The following is a 16404-nucleotide window of genomic DNA, read 5'->3' as shown; positions in this document are numbered from 1 at the left end:
CTCTATATTTTTATAGTCTATTTTTGGATGCCTAATCTCTGTATTTTTACAGCCCATTCCTGCTCAAGTATAATGGCTTTTGACTAATTCAGATCAGTTATAGACACAATTGACTCACATGACTCACAGTCACATATATATATATATATATCTTTTTTTTTTTTTTTTGAGACGGAGTCTTGCTTTGTTGCCCAGGTTGGAGTGCATTGGTGTGATTTCAGCTCACTGCAACCTCCGCCTCCAGGGTTCAAGTGATTCTCCTGCCTCAGCCTCCCAAATAGCTGGGATTACAGGTGTCCACCACCATGCCTGGCTAATTTTTGTGTTTTTAGTAGAGACAAGGTTTCACCACGTTGGCCAGGTTGGTCTCCAACTCCTGACCTCACATGATCTGCCCGCCTTGGTCTCCCAAAGTGCTGGGATTACAGATATAAGCCACTGTGCCCAGCCCATATTCATTCTTGAATTCACAAGGATATCACCATCATCCATCATCATCATTCTCATTATTTCATATTTATTGAGCATTCATAATGTTCCGGCCCCTGACTCCAGTGACCGTATTACCCCTCCTACCCACTCCCATTCCCATCCCTGGATCTTTGGAAAAAGCTTCATAATCATATCTGGCCCTCAGATACAATGATATAAGGACAAATTTCTTGGGGACCCTGGAGTGTTTGGTCTTTGGCCAGTCTGTCCCTGGCACAGCTACAGAAATATATATATATATATACACACACATACATACACATCTATATGTGTATATATATATTTATATTTATTTATTAAACCTTTGCTTGTATCTGTACAATACTGATCTCTGCTCATTGCTTACAATAGAACCTGATTATCTCTACTACTACAGCATCTCCTAAGCCAAACAGCCCACCACAGAGGGAGGCCCAGTTTCACAGACTGGCTAAGAATCTTCTAGAGCATTTTAAGTCATTGCTTTGAATTTTGTACAGCAGTCTAAGACCTACTTTTCCCTAGAGCTATTGCCCAGAGGAACGGGACTGAGACAGAAGGGGCACTTGGGGATGATATGGAAAGATCTATAAGGCAAGTCTAAAGATTTAGTGGCCGTGACAGACGTTTGGGGAGGGGACTTTATTTTCCAGACATCTCAGATAGCCGTCCCAGGCTCATCTGAGGAGTGCTGGCAAAGACAAGAGTCCCCGAATGCACATATGGTCTAAGCATACCTTGAGAAGTCGTGAATATTTCCCCAGAAAAGTGAAGACCCTAGAGTCCCCTCTTTTGCATTTGCTGTCCCCATATGGTGTCTTCAGCAGTGAAGCAGCATTTCCTTTAACAATCTATGATTTCCTAGGATGCTCAGAGAAGGCTGGGTAATGACAGATCAACCCACTCCAAGGAAATCCTATTCAAGTCTAATGGTTAGGTGAAGAGCCAATGGCTTCTTTGAACCTAAAACTGGCTCCTCCTTAAGCACAGCTCTGGCACAGGTATGCTTCACACCAAGAGAACTACTTCCCCAGACACCGCTGGTGAGAGCTGGCCATTGAGTTAGTCAACAGAAAACGTTGCTGGCTCAAATGGCTGGTATAGTGTGACACCACTAATGAGAAAATTAATCACATGTTGCTGGTGGAAGGGGTGAGTGCTGGTCATGGGCTAGAGACTGACTCTGAGGGTTTGGATCACCAGATAGATGCTGGGCTTGAGGAATACCCTCTCCAGGCAGCTGATGGATCACCTCAGGGACCACCCAGGACTTCTAATTTATCTCCTCAGGGACCTCCTGGGCCTGCAGATCAATCTCCTCAGGGAACTCTTGGGATGGTTTATCAATCTCAGGGATGCCCTGAGATAACAGACTGATCGCAGAAGGCTCCTGGGCCAGCCTGCCAACCTCCACAGAGAACAACCTCCACTCCTGGTATGGCTGGCTGACCTCCTCAGGGATCTCTTCAGCTGGGATGCCAACTTCTACAGGGGTTTCCTGGACCAAGCCACCAACCCCTACATGGAACCTATGGACCAGCTTGCCAGCCTCCACAGAGACCCCTGGCATGGCTGGCTGACCTCCTCGGGGTTCTCCAGACATAGCTGGCAAACTTCCTCAGAGACTTTCTGGCACAGTTGGCTGGCCTTCTGGCATGGCTGGCTGATCTGAGGGACCTCCTGGCATGTGTGGTTACCATTGTCATGGTTCTCCTGGCATTGCTGGCTGATGTCAGGGACCTCCTGACATGGCTGGCTGAGCGCCTCAGAAATGTCCTGGCATGACTGGCTGATGTCAGGGACCTCCTGACATGGCTGGCTGACCTCCTCAGCCACCTCCTCGTATGGCTGGCTGGTTTCCACAGGTGGCACCTGTGGGGACTGATTTGGTTCAAAAGCTCTTGTTTCCCTTCTATGGAGAGCTCTTGTGCTCCATTCCCAGGGGTCTCCTGGAGCAGCCCAAGGCATTGATGTTCTTCAGTCACGTGTGAATTTAGGGAGGGTTGATCACTGAAGCCAAATTGGGAGTTACCATCTACTGTAGTAGGGGAAGAAGGACCAGCACTGGACACAGTGCTAGAAGGGCCACTGCTGTCTGTAAAGCAAAGTCAAGAGATCAAGTCAGAGAAGCTGGAAGAGTAGGCTCTACCCTGTGCAGATAGTTCAAATGCTAGAATGGTTGGCCTGTGCTACTTATGTCTTGAGGGAAGAGTGTCTGAATTCTTCCTAAGTTAAGCAGACTCCTAAGTTTGCTTAGCTCAAGAACTCTCACCCTGGCCTAAGGTATACTTTGAGAGTAACAATAAGGTACATATAAGACTTCAGGAGAGAGTGCTAAGACCCACTTCATCTGGTTCTTTCACAAATACACTCCCATCAGAATTCCAAGTTCCCAAGGCCTCTCATTCCTACTTTGGAAGCATATGAATACTTTAGCCCAGTGGTTCATAATCAAAATCATGAAAAAAATTTTTTAAATACTAATTTCCAGTTTTCAACTCCAGAGATTCTAATTCTATAGGTTTAGTGTAAAGGTGTAGCTTGGAGGAGGGAGGAGGATGAAGGCAATATAATTTTGTTGGAACACTCCCAGTTGATTCTGATGTACACCTTCTGTTAAGAATCATTCTTTAAAGCAATCAATGTATTTCTGGGGCAGAGGTAATCATTATTTATAGCCCAAATGATAAGTTGGCAAGAGAATGTAGAAAACCACGTAAATCAGAACAATAGGAAAGAAAATGGTTTACCTGGCTGGGTGCGGTGGCTCACACCTGTAATCCTAGTACTTTGGGAGGCCAAGGCAGGCAGATCACTTGAGGTCAGGAGTTCGAAACCAGCCTGGCCAACATGGCAAAATCTTGTCTCTACTAAAATACAAAATTAGCCAGGCATAATGGCGGCTGCCTGTAATCCCAGCTACTCAGGAGGCTGAGGCAGGTGAATCACTTGAACCCCAGAGGTGGAGGTTGCAGTGAGCTGAAATCATGCCACTGTGCTCCAGCCTGGGTGATAAAGCAAGACTCCATCTCAGAAAAGAAAAAAAGAAAATGGTTTACCCAAAATGGAAGATGGCCATGGAATTTCTACATGGCAGTTCTTAACCTTTCTAGGGGTCAGTGGCCCCTTTGAGGTGCTAATGAAAGTCCAGGAAAATGTATATAAGAATATTCACATTAATCTTTACATGTGATTCCTGAAGCTCATAGACTCTACCCTGAAACCACATCTATGGATCCAGGGTTAAGACTCTTGTAAGTCTTGGGACATACAATGAATGTCACAGGCTTGTGCAAATTATATACACAGAAAACATTAAAAAACTGATTTCCTAGATCCTGACAGTAGTGTAATAAAGACCTCAGAGTCTTCAATTACACTGTGGGATGATTCCTACTCCATCTGCTACTGCTTCATTGACCTCTAGTATGGGACTAACCTACTTCTCCCTTGGTAAATATCATTTTATTGATAATATTATAACGATATATTAAAGCACTATGGTATCAATAATGACAGATTCTGAGAAAAGGGGACATCGGGACATATTGCCATTGAAGAAAACCTCGAAAAGTTGGTAAACCTGAGCCTACAAAGGCTCAATCCATCATTGAGTTGAAGGTATGCTAGTTATCTCTCTTCTGTAAAGAATCAAAGGAGGGGCCGGGTGCAGTGGCTCACCCCTGTAATCCCAGCACTTTGAGAGGCCGACGCAGGCAGATCACAAGGTCAGGAGTTCGAGACCAGCCTGACCAACATAGTAAAACTCCGTCTCTACTAAAACTACAAAAAAAAAAAAAAAAAACCATTAGCCAGGCGTGGTGGCACATGCCTGTAATCCCAGCTACTCAGGAGGCTGAGGCAGGAGAATCACTTGAACCCGGGAGGCAGAGGTTGTAGTGAGCTGAGATCACACCATTGCACTCCAGCCTGGATGACAGAGCAAGACTCCACCTCAAAAATAATAATAATAATAATAATAATAATAATAATAATCAAAGGAGGCATGCTTCAAGCAGAATAAGAGGCCAGGTGCGGTGGCTCACGCCTGTAATCCCAGCACTTTGAGCGGGTGGATCACTTGAGATCAGGAGTTCGAGACCATCCTGGCCAACATGGCAAAACCCTGTCACTACTAAGAATATAAAAATTAACCAGGTGTGGTGGCATTTGCCTATAATCCCAGTTACTCAGGAGGCTGAGGCAAGAGAATCACTTGAGCCCGGGATGTGGGAGTTGCTGTGAGTCAAGATCACGCCACTGTCCCCCCCGGGAGCAAGACCCCATTTCAAAAAAAAAAAAAAAAAAAGAGAAGATCATGGTTTTGAACCAACAAGCCTTTAAGAGATGTGGAGCCTATTTCTGGTGCAGACATACAGACCCTAAAGAAGATGTTTACCAGTGAGGCTACACACCTGATACTGAGTCAAAAATCTGATACTAGATGGAAAAAAAGAAAAAGAAAAGATGTAAGCTGAGCTTTACCCAAGTAAAGAAGTAGCCTTAATATCCTGCTAGTGGTCTGATTCAGGCAAATCAAAAAGGTCAAACAGAAACAGAAGAGGGAGAAGGGTAAGATTTCCAGGGGAGGCCGGGCGTGGTGGCTCAAGCCCGTAATCCCAGCACTTTGGGAGGCCGAGACGGGTGGACCACGAGGTTAGGAGATCGAGACCATCCTGGCTAACATGGTGAAACCCCGTCTCTACTAAAAAATACAAAAAACTAGCCAGGCGAGGTGGCGGGCGCCTGTAGTCCCAGCTACTCGGGAGGCTGAGGCAGGAGAATGGCGTAAACCCGGGAGGCGGAGCTTGCAGTGAGCTGAGATCCGGCCACTGCACTCCAGCCTGGGCAACAGAGCGAGACTCCGTCTCAAAAAAAAAAAAAAAAGATTTCCAGGGGCACAGAACTCATAAACACTCCAGGAGATAGGTAAAAAGGGCAATGGCAAGGTGAGTGTAGGATAATCTGAAATTCAGGGGAGGAATTCTTGGTGTCAGAGAGGAAAGTTTCTTCCTCAAACAGGGTGCCAGAAAAAGAGCAAAATTCTACAACTGTTAAGTCCAATGTTGAATGAAGTAAGAATCTTTACTTTGGTCCTATCCAAGTAAAATAATGAAAGTCATGTTTGATTTCAGTTATTCCCCGGAGGCAGGATAATACTTCACCAGTGCCTCTGGCCCACATCCCCACCTCCAATTACCACGAGTAGCTCCTCCTCTCTGCGGTCACTCTAACAATTCTGTGTGGCTCCACTGTTCACATTGTTACCAAAAACAACTAGTGATAGATTACAGATAATAAACAAGAGATGGGAAAAAGCAGCACCTCAACTTAAACTAAAAACTGAAAACAGACAACAGAGAGAAGGGTCATGTAGAAATAAGTAGCAGATTCTAGTCTCTCCTGCGCCCAGCTTTTTCTGTTTGTTTGTTTGTTTGTTTGTTGTTTTTGAAACAGAGTCTCACTCTGTCCCCCAGGCTGGGGTACAGTGGCGCGATCTCGGCTCACTGCAAGCTCCACCTCCCGGGTTCACGCCATTCACGCCTCAGCCTCCCAAGTAGCTGGGACTACAGGTGCCCGCCACCACACCCGGCTAATTTTTTGTATCTTTAGTAGAGATGGGGTTTCACCGTGTTAGCCAGGATGGTCTTGATCTCCTGACCTCGTGACCGCCTGCCTTGGCCTCCCAAAGTACTGGGACTACAGGCGTGAGGCACTGGGCCCAGCCTCCTGCTCCCAGCTTTTCTATATATCTAAGTTGTCGGCTAGTCATCTTTACCAGAGAAAGCTGTAGAGATCAAATAGGGATCAAAGGAGAATGAAGTCTCCATTCTTTCTTCCCCAAAGGGCCCTTTGAGTAATCCCAGCTACTCAGGAGACTGAGGCAGGAGAATCGCTTGAACCCGGGAAGCAGAGGTTGCAGAGAGCCAAGATCGTGCCTGGGCAACAAGAGCGAAATTCCATCTCTCAAAAAAAAAAAAAAAAATTATTCCTAATACTGCAGAAAAGCTTCTCTCCAATGAAATAGAAGGAACATGGAGAACAGAGGTAAAGAGAGAATAAACAGATTCTCCTTTCATCTTAGAAATGGCAGATGAGACTGCTTCCCAGAATGGATATTCCTGGTCGTTCAACCCTCACCTTCTTTTACCTCATGCAACAGGCCCCTCATTCACCAATCACTCCATTCTTCTTGACTTTTGTCTAGGCAGTTCCAAAAGGATTACTTACACCAAGGGGGCTTCTCAGAGCGCTGCTGGAGTTGCAGAGGAGGTGAATGAAGAGTACGTGGTGGAGAAAATGGGTTATCTGAGGCCTGGCTGCTGTGCATGGAATCAAAGAGGGCTGGAAAGGAGGTAGGGTGAAGGGAGAGGGAAGAAAAAAAGACATATGAGGAAGAATCCAAGAGCCATAGGTTCTTAACGTAAGTCAAAGCCAACTTACCCTTCCTTGGCTGAGAAATAGCATTTCCTGGGGACCCTTCAACCAAACCATTTTCAATTTTTTAAACTTTATATTATGAACATTTCAAACATATATTTTTAAAAAGTAGTTGAAAGACTGGTGCAGCCAATGCCCATATACCCGTCTCCTAGATTTAACACATTGACATTTTTGCCATACTTGTTTCATCTATTTCTGTGTGCTAAAGTGTTTTAAAATAAATGATAGACATTATGAAACATGTCACCTCTAAATACTTCAAAATGCATCTCTAAAATATAACAAATGGCTGGGTGCAGTGGCTCATGCCTGTAATCCCAGCACTTTAGGAGGCTGAGGCGGCTGGATCACTTGAGGCCAGGAGTTCGAGACCAGCCTGGCCAACATGGCAAAACCCCATCTCTACTAAACATACAAAAATGAGCCGGCATGGTGGCACATGCCTGTAATCCCAGCTATTTGGGAGGCTGAGGCTTAAGAATCGCTTGAACCTGGGAGGCAGAGGTTGTGGTGAGCTGAGATCTCACCACTGCACTCCAGCCTGGGGGACAGAGTGAAACTCTGTCTCAATAATAATAATAATAATAAAATATAAGAATGTTTTCCGGCTGGGTGTGGTGGCTCATGCCTGTAAACCAGCACTTTGGGAGGCCAAGGTGGATGGATCACTTGAAGCCAGGAGTTCAAGACCAGCCTGGTCAACATGGAGAAACCATGTTTAGGTCTCTACTAAAAATATAAAAATTAAGGCCAGGCGCAGTGGCTCATATCTGTAATCCCAGCACTTTAGGCAGCCGAGGCAGGCAGATCACGAGGTCAGGAGTTCAAAGACCAGCCTGACCAACATGGTGAAACCCTGTCTCTACTAAAAATACAAAAATTAGTTGGGTGTGGTGGTGCATGCCTATAATCCCAGCTATTTAGGAGGCTGAGGCAGGAGAATCGCTTGAACCCGGGAAGCAGAGATTGCAGTGAGCCAAGATCACATCATTGCACTCCAGCCTAGGCGATAGAGCAAGACTCTGTCTCAAAAAAAAAAAAAAAAAAAAAGAAAAGAAAAAAAATTAGCTGGGTGTGGTGGTACATGACTGTAATCCCAGCTACTTGGGAGGCTGAGGCACGAGGATCACTTGAACCCAGGAGGCAGAAGTTGCACAGTGAGCAGAGATTGTGCCACTGCACTCCACCAAGGGCAACACAGAGAGACTCTATCTCAAAAAAAAAAAGGAAAGATATACATGAAGAATTTTTTCCAACATAGCCAAACACCATTAACAAGCTAAACAAAATTAAAAATTATTCCCTAGTATTATTCAATACCCAGTCCATATTCAAAATTTCCCAATTATTCCCCCAAATGTCATTTATAAAAGCATCCAAATATGAACCATGCACTGCATCTTATGTCTCTGAAGCCTCTTTTAATCTAGAATAGTGCAGCCTCTCCTTTTTTTCAAAGTAACTTTTTTGAGACAGGGTCTCGCTGTCACCCAGGCTGGAGTGCAGTGGCGCGATCTCGGCTCACTGCAAGCTCTGCCTCCCAGGTTCATGCCATTCTCCTGTCTCAGCCTCCTGAGTAGCTGGGACTACAGGTGCCCACCACCAAGCCCGGTTATTTTTTTTGTATTTTTAGTAGAGACAGGGTTTCACCGTGTTAGCCAGGATGGTCTTGATCTCCTGACCTCGTGATCTGCACCGCGCCTGGCCAGCTCACTGCAGTCTTTACCTCTTGGCTCAAGCGATCATCACACTTCAGCCCCTTGAGTAGCTGGGACTCAGGCACATACCACCACCCCTGGCTAATTTTTTGTATTTTAGTAGAGATGGGTTTTACCGTGTTGCCTAGGCTTATCTTGAACTCCTGGGCTCAAGCAATCTGCCCGCCTCAGCCTTCCAAAGTGTTAGGATTACAGGTGTGAGCCACCATCCCCAGCCCATAGTAACTTTTTGAAAAGAAGGCCAGGCATGGTGGCTCATGCCTGTAATCCCAGCACTTTGGGAGGCCGAGGCGGGTAGATTGCTTGAGGTCAGGAATTTGAGACCAGCCTGGCCAATATGGAGAAACCCCATTTCTATTAAAAATACAAAAATTAGCTGGGCATGGTGGTGGGCACCTGTAATCCCAGCTACTCGGGAGGCTGAAGCAGGAGAATCACTTGAACCCTGAACCTAGGAGGTAGAGGTTGCAGTGAGCCAAGATCATGCCACTGCACTCCAGCCTGGGCAACAAAGCAAGAAAGCAAGACTCCATCTCAAAAAAAAAAAAAAAGAGGAAAGAACAGGCCAGTTGTCTTTGCAGAAGGTCATGTCCCACATTCTGGACTTGTCTGATTGTTTCCACATAAAATCATTTAACTTATTTCACTATCTCTTGTATTTCCTATTAACTGGAAATTAGATCTAACTTAGCTGATTTATTTTAAATAATTTTGTTAAGAATACTTTAAGAGGTGATCCCATGTACTGTATACTGCATCATAGTGGAGGCATATTGTCTCATTGTTCCATTATAAGTAAGGCTAAGTTTACTAACTAGGTTAAGGTAGCACCAACAAAATCTCACTGTGAAGTTTTCCCCTTCTGATTAGGGGTGATCTTTTGAGGAATGTCTAGTTCTCCACCATCAACTGGAATATTTTCCTTCTGCAAATAGGACTATTTGATTATACTGAACTATAGTTCTCACTGAAAAGGAAGAATGTTTATTTCTCTTTAATTGGTTTTCAGAGTAGAGAGTGTGAAAAATATTCTCCAATAGTGGCGGATGAGTATTAATTTGTTTTATTTATTTAATTTTTTTGGGGGGGAGAGTTGTCCTCTGTCACCCATGCTAGAGTGCACTGGTACGATCACAGCTCACTGCAGCCTCAAACTCCCAGGTTCAAGTGATCCTCCAACCTCAGCTTCCTGTAGCTGGGACTACAGGTGCATAGCACAATGCCTAGCTCATCTTTGTATTTTTGTAGAGATGGGGCTTCACCATGTTGCCCAGGCTGGTCTTGAACTCCTGAACTCAAGTGATTCCCCTTCCTCGGCCTCCCAAAGTGCTAGGATTACAGGTGCGTGAGCCACCTCACCCAGCACCCAGCTCTTGTTTTCATTCATTATGAGCTTGTGGATTTTTATTATATATATTCAGAGTGTGTGTGTGTGTGTGTGTGTGTGTGTGTGTGTGTGTGTGTGTTTTCTTAGAGACAGGGTCTTACTCTGTCACCCAGGCTGGAATGCAGTGATGCAAGCATAGTTCACTGCAGCCTCAAACTCCTGGGCTCAAGCAATCCTCCAACATCAGTCTACGGAGTAGCTAGGACTATAGGTGTGTGCCACCATGCCTGGCTACTTTTTAAATTTTCTTAGAGATAAGATCTAGCTTTGTTGCCCAGGCTGGTCTCAAACTCCTAGGCTCAAGCGATACTCCCACTTCAGCCTCCTGAGTAGCTACATTTAGCATACTTTAATCAACTATAGTGATTATTCTCTCAAATGCTCAAATTGTCCCAATTTTGGTCACTGAGAGCCTCTTTGGGCTTGACTGCTTCCTTACTTTCCTTTACAACATGCTGCAAGATCATCCTGGGCTTTCTTTGCCCTCAACCATGCATTCTAAACAAAATTGGTTTTTGGTGGGAGTAAAAAAATCTTAGCTATTCCAATGGTTTATCGTCCACCAAATGGTCACAATACATAAACAGATATATGATATATCTGCAGTGTTAAATTTTCATGTAGTAGGAGGTAACCAGGGAAAAAAATTCTAAAAAAAAACTCCTGGGATGGAGAGTAATTTTTTAAAAGTTTAAAAAAACTCTGCTCTAGACCAAAAATCAAGTTATTTCCCTATGGAATCCTGGTTACTTTTAGTGGAGAATGGTACATAGAGACCAAAATCTAGTTGCTAAAGGAGCTCATGTTACATTTGCCAATGCATAGTGCTAGAAAAGCACTTAAAACCAGAAATCATATTGATATTTCCCATTCATATTTATCATTACAGTATTTTAAAAGTCTTTTGAATTTATACTTCTATCTAATTTATCTTACTTTGAAAATCCTGGTTCCTAACAACAGGAACATAATTCCTTATTTGCATTACTCTATAATGTATATAAATATACATATTCAAACACTATATACATAGTATCAATATCACTGTAGTATCAACGTCACTATTAACAATTAAACTACTGAATAAGGATTACAATTATAGTTCTTTTTATCCCACCAAAGAACTGATAAAGTATTCTAAAGTTATCTGAAAATTATTTTACCTGTGTGGTTATGTTACTATTTTGATATACAGTTAGGGTCATTTCTCTTTTTTTTGCAATTTTAGGTTTTGCTTCTTTTCTTTTTTGATTTAACTTTGTATTTCTTTTTTTTTTTTTTTTTTTTTTTTTTTTTGAGACGGAGTCTCGCTGTGTCACCCAGGCTGGAGTGCAGTGGCCGGATCTCAGCTCACTGCAAGCTCCCATCTCCCGGGTTCACGCCATTCTCCTGCCTCAGCCTCCCCAGTAGCTGGGACTACAGGCGCCCGCCACCTCACCCAGCTAGTGTTTTGCATTTTTTAGTAGAGACGGGGTTTCACTGTGTTAGCCAGGATGGTCTCGATCTCCTGACCTCGTGATCCGCCCGTCTCGGCCTCCCAAAGTGCTGAGATTACAGGCTTGAGCCACCGCGCCCGGCCTTNTGTGTGTGTGTGTGTGTGTGTGTGTGTGTGTGTGTGTGTGTGTGTTTAATTCACTGATGGCTGCTGGCTTTCAAGAAGCTGTAAACAGGTCCCAGGGGAGTTTGCTTAGATCTGGCAACTTTGTGTAGTTCTGTGGTCTGTTGACATTTCTTTAATGGCCGTGGGGGGCTCTTAGCTTACAGGGTGGTGGGAAAGGCATGGCCTTTCGGGACCGACAGACCTTCATTGGAGTCTCAGCTTCACCACACAAGAGCAGGTAGCCTGGGCTGCTGGTTAATCTCATTGCGCGTCAGTTTTTCTGTCTGTAACATGGTAGCATTGTCAGGATTAAATGGAGTCATTTAGCTAAAGTCTGTGTAAGTAGCTGGTACAAAGGAGTATCTCTTCTTTCAATTGCATCTGCCTTGAATTAAATCAACATTAACACAAAGCATTGGACTGTTTAAATAGTTATAGTGACCCCTGTGATTGCTGGACTGTGCCTTTTCTGAGGGCAGGGATGGCCTCCTCCTTGTCACTCTATCCCTCCCAAAAGCTAGCACAGGGACTGGCATGGCGCGGAAGCAACATAAAAGTTTATTGAGTTTATTGAATGAATACCTGCCAGTCTGTGGACACGTAACCTTCAACATAGGTGGTTTTTAATGACCAAGCAAAACCAATTCTCACTCAGTTTACTTAAGAAATACAGCTGAGCCAGTTAGATCAAAGAGCCTTGTAACTGTAATAAATTTGGATTAAGATAGATCCATTTGTGGGGAAACTTGAACTGTACTAAAAAAAAAAATTGTCTCCTGCACTGGAACCTGTACCGGGTGCCTGCAGACTCCAGGAGTGCCCCGGGAGCCATTCTGATTGCTAGCAGCCTTCCCTCTTCATGTGCTACTTCTCTTTTTCATGCTTGGAAGAAGAGAAGAGACTCTGAAAGGGGAGAACTGCTGTGAATGGAAAGAGGAGCTTCAACTGCTACTCTGGGGTGTAGAACAAGTCTATCAATATATCAATCCATTAAAAAAGAGTAAGTTGATTTGTGTGGAGACACTTAGTACCTACCAGGGAGAGCCACTGATTTAACAATTTTTTAAAAATTTAATTATTTAGTTTTTGAGACGGAGTCTCACTCTGTCACCCAGGCTGGAGTGCAATGGCATGATCTCTGCTCACTGCAGCCTCCACCTCCCGGAGGTTGTAGTGAGCCGAGATCGCATCACTGTACTCCAGCCTGGGCAACAAGAGAGAAACTCTGTCTCAAAACAAAAAAAATTGATCAAAGATCATCATCATCATCATAGTGAATACCACCAACACCACCTAACATTCGCAGAGGGTCTCTCTAGCTAGGGGTTGGAGGAACCCACGTGAGATTGGCTGCCCCCTATTCTCAAGTAAAGGGATGGGGGGTAAATAGTGTGTGTCATAGGCTACAAGAGGCACGAGTCCAGTGGATCGTGGGAGGATGATGATCTTGGCCTTGGGAAAGCTTCTTTCGAGTAGATGATCCCCAAACTGAGTCCCGACAGAGGTGGCTATGAAGTACCATCCTAGGCTGAAGAAATTACACATGCAAAGAACAGAGGTGAAAGAAACAGTCGAGGGAGTGGCAGCAAATCTGTCTAACCATTATGGGAGGCAATGTGATAAAAGAAGAAGCTGGAGAGGAGACAGGGGTTAGATCCTAAAGGACCCTGGGTGCGTGAAAGGCGGAGACTTCATTTTGAAGGAGATGGAGTCACTGAAGGATTTTAAGCAGCGGAATTACTTGGGGAAATTGAATTGAACAAATATGCACTGAGCATTGATCCTTTGCCAAGCTGTGTCCTATGCACGGGGGATGTGGCGGTGAACACAGCACACGAAATCCCCTGCTCTTGCGGAACTTGCAGGCAGTGAATACAACAACAACAAAAAAATAAAAATAAAAAAATAAGCCACGAAAGGTAAATTGTACGGAGCACATCAGACGGTGACACACGCTTTGGAGAGAAATACAGCTGAGGAGGAGGATAAGGTCCCGAGACAGGCATGTGTGTGTGTGTGTGCAACCTTTAATAATGCTCAATCCTAAGTAAGTGCAATCCTTAATAAAGTTTAATCCTAAATAAGTGCAACCCTAAATAAAATGCAATCCTAAATAAGTGCAACCCTAAATAAAGTACAATTCTAAATAAGTGCAACCCTACATAAAGTGCAATCCTAATTAATTGCAACCCTACATAAAGTGCAATCCTAAATAATTGCAACCTTATATAAAGTGCAATCCTAAATAAAATGCAATCCTAAATAAATAAAGGTGGCAGCAGAATGAAAACTCTCGGAGGCGTTGTAAGAACTTTGGCTTTTGCTTTGAGTGAGGTGGGAGCCAGCGCTGGGCTCTGAGCAGAGGAGAAACATTTTTAAATGATCCTCCTCACTGCTGTGTTGAGGAAAGATCGTGGGTGGGCAAGGCGGGAGCAGGAAGATCATCCAGGAGGTGAACATGTAATCCAGGCGAGAGGTGATGGTGGCTGGCCAGTGGGGTACCAGTGGAGGTCTGCCAAATGCTAGGATTCTGAACTTCTTGTTTTTTTTTTCAGGATGGAGGCAATGGGATGTGTTGATGGGTTGGAGAGTTGTGTGAGATGAGTCGAGGATGACTCAAGCTTCCTTGGCCTGAGACGGGGACAGCTGTGGGTGGAGCAGGTTTGGGAGGAGAGCAGGAGTCGGGTGTTTCTCATGTTAAATTGGAGACGTCTGTTGAGGCTCCCGGTGGAGATGTTGAGTGGGCAGTCCTGGGTTCACGGGAGAGATTTGGGCTGGAGACAGCCTTGGGAATCAGAGTACAGATGGTATTTAAAGCCATCTCAGATGAGATCATCGGGAGATGGAAGAGACGAATAAATGAGTTCTGAGGCATCACGGCTATTTACAGGTTAAAAAGATGACCAGAAACCAAACCCGGAGATTGAGAAGGAGGTGTCTTCCTTCTTTCTCGTTCAAGACGATTCTCCTCATTTGTACATTCTACATCTTCGTCTCTCCTGGGACCAAGACTCATAGCTCGTTCTCCCAATTTTTTTTTTTTGTTTGTTTTTTTGAGATGGAGTTTCACTCTGTTGCTCAGGCTGAAGTGCAATGGTGCAATCTTGGCCCACTGCAAACTCCACCTCCCGGGTTCAAGATATTCTCCTGCTTCAACCTCCCAAGGAGCTGGGATTACAGGTGTATGCTGCCGTGCCCGACTAATTTTTATATTTGTAGTAGAGATGGGGTTTCACCCTGTTGGCCAGGCTGGTCTCGAACTCCTGCCCTCAGGTGATCCTCCTGTCTCAGCCACTCAAAGTGCTGGGATTACAGGCATGAGTCACCATGTCTGGCCCTCATTCTCCCAATTTTTAACTTGTTCCTTTCTCCTGGCTTCTTCCCACCTCCGTGTAGGTCTGCTCAGATCTTTCTCATCTTAGAAAAAATCTTCCCTTAGCTCCTACTGACTCCTTTAGCTTTTGCTCTCTTGTTCTCTTTTTCTTCACAGATAAACTTTTCTTTCTTTTTTTTTTGAGACGGAGTCTCGCTCTGTCACCCGGGCTGGAGTGCAGTGGCCAGATCTCAGCTCACTGCAAGCTCCGCCTCCCGGGTTCACGCCATTCTCCTGCCTCAGCTTCCCGAGTAGCTGGGACTACAGGCGCCCGCCACCTCGCCCGACTAGTTTTTTGTATTTTTTAGTAGAGACGGGGTTTCACCGTGTTAGCCAGGATGGTCTCGATCTCCTGACCTCGTGATCCGCCCGTCTCGGCCTCCCAAAGTGCTGGGATTACAGGCTTGAGCCACCGTGCCCGGCCTGTTTTTAATTCTTTTGGGTATATATCTAGAAGTAGAAGTGCTGGGTCATGTGGTAATTCTACGTTTAATTTTTTTTTTTTTTTCTTTTGAGACAGAGTCTAGCTGTTGTCGCCCAGGCTGGAGTGCAATGGCACAATCTCAGCTCACAGCAACTTCCGTCTCCTGGGTTCCAGCAATTCTCCTGCCTCAGACTCCCAAGTAGCTGGGACTACAGGCGCGTGCCACCACGCCCGGCTAATTTGTTTTGCATTTTTAGTAGAGACGGGGTTTCACCGTGTTAGCCAGGATGGTCTCGATCTCCTGACCTTGTGATCCACCCGCCTCAGCCTCCCAAAGTGCTGGGATTACAGGCGTGAGCCACCACACCCGGCCTTTTTTTTTTTTTTTTTTTGAGACAGAGTTTCGCTCTTGTCACCTAGGCTGGAGTGCAGTAGCGCAATCTCAGCTCACTGAATCCTCCGCCTCCCAAGTTCAAGCGATTCTACTGCCTCAGCCTCCTGAGTAGCTGGGATTACAGGTGCCTGCCACCATGCCTGGCTAATTTTGTATTTTTTAGTAGAGACAAGGTTTCACCATGTTGGCCAGGCTGGTCTTGAACTCCTGACCTCAAGTGATCCACCCTCCTCGGCCTCCCAAAGTACGGGGATTATAGGCGTGAACCACCATGCCCAGGCGTTAAGAGTATAAACTATAAATTAATAAATTAAAACATAAAACACTACTATATTTTCCTAAATCTTGATTGCTTTTCTTCTGCTCACCTTATTACAATAGTCTTGCAATAAGAAAACTGTTGGAGTTTTCTATTTTATTTATTTATTTATTTTGAGACAGGGTCTCAGTCTGTCACCCAGGCTAGAGTGCAGTGGCACAATCTCGGCTCACTGCAACCTCCACCTCCCAGGCTCAGGTGATCCTCCCACTGCAGCCTTCCAAATAGCTAGGACCCCAGGTGCATGCCACCACACCTGGCTAATTTTTTTTTT

General features: G+C 44.9%; 1 protein-coding gene across 1 annotated transcript; it reads right to left on the bottom strand.

Annotated features, from left to right (window-relative positions):
* Positions 1-1184: 1184 nt before the first annotated feature.
* On the bottom strand, positions 1185-7016 carry PPIP5K1 (diphosphoinositol pentakisphosphate kinase 1). The gene is made up of 2 exons (XM_017855975.1): positions 6703-7016; positions 1185-2566 (listed from the first exon to the last, which is right to left on the bottom strand). Exons 1-2 carry the CDS (start codon positions 6800-6802, stop codon positions 2001-2003), a joined length of 666 nt encoding a protein of 221 aa, XP_017711464.1. The 5' UTR covers positions 6803-7016; the 3' UTR covers positions 1185-2000.
* Positions 7017-16404: the final 9388 nt, after the last annotated feature.

The sequence above is a fragment of the Rhinopithecus bieti genome, unplaced genomic scaffold (assembly GCF_001698545.2).
Source record: "Rhinopithecus bieti isolate Rb0 unplaced genomic scaffold, ASM169854v2 scaffold_495, whole genome shotgun sequence".
NCBI classification, from domain to species: domain Eukaryota; kingdom Metazoa; phylum Chordata; class Mammalia; order Primates; family Cercopithecidae; genus Rhinopithecus; species Rhinopithecus bieti.
This window is presented reverse-complemented; position numbering and strand designations above follow the sequence as displayed.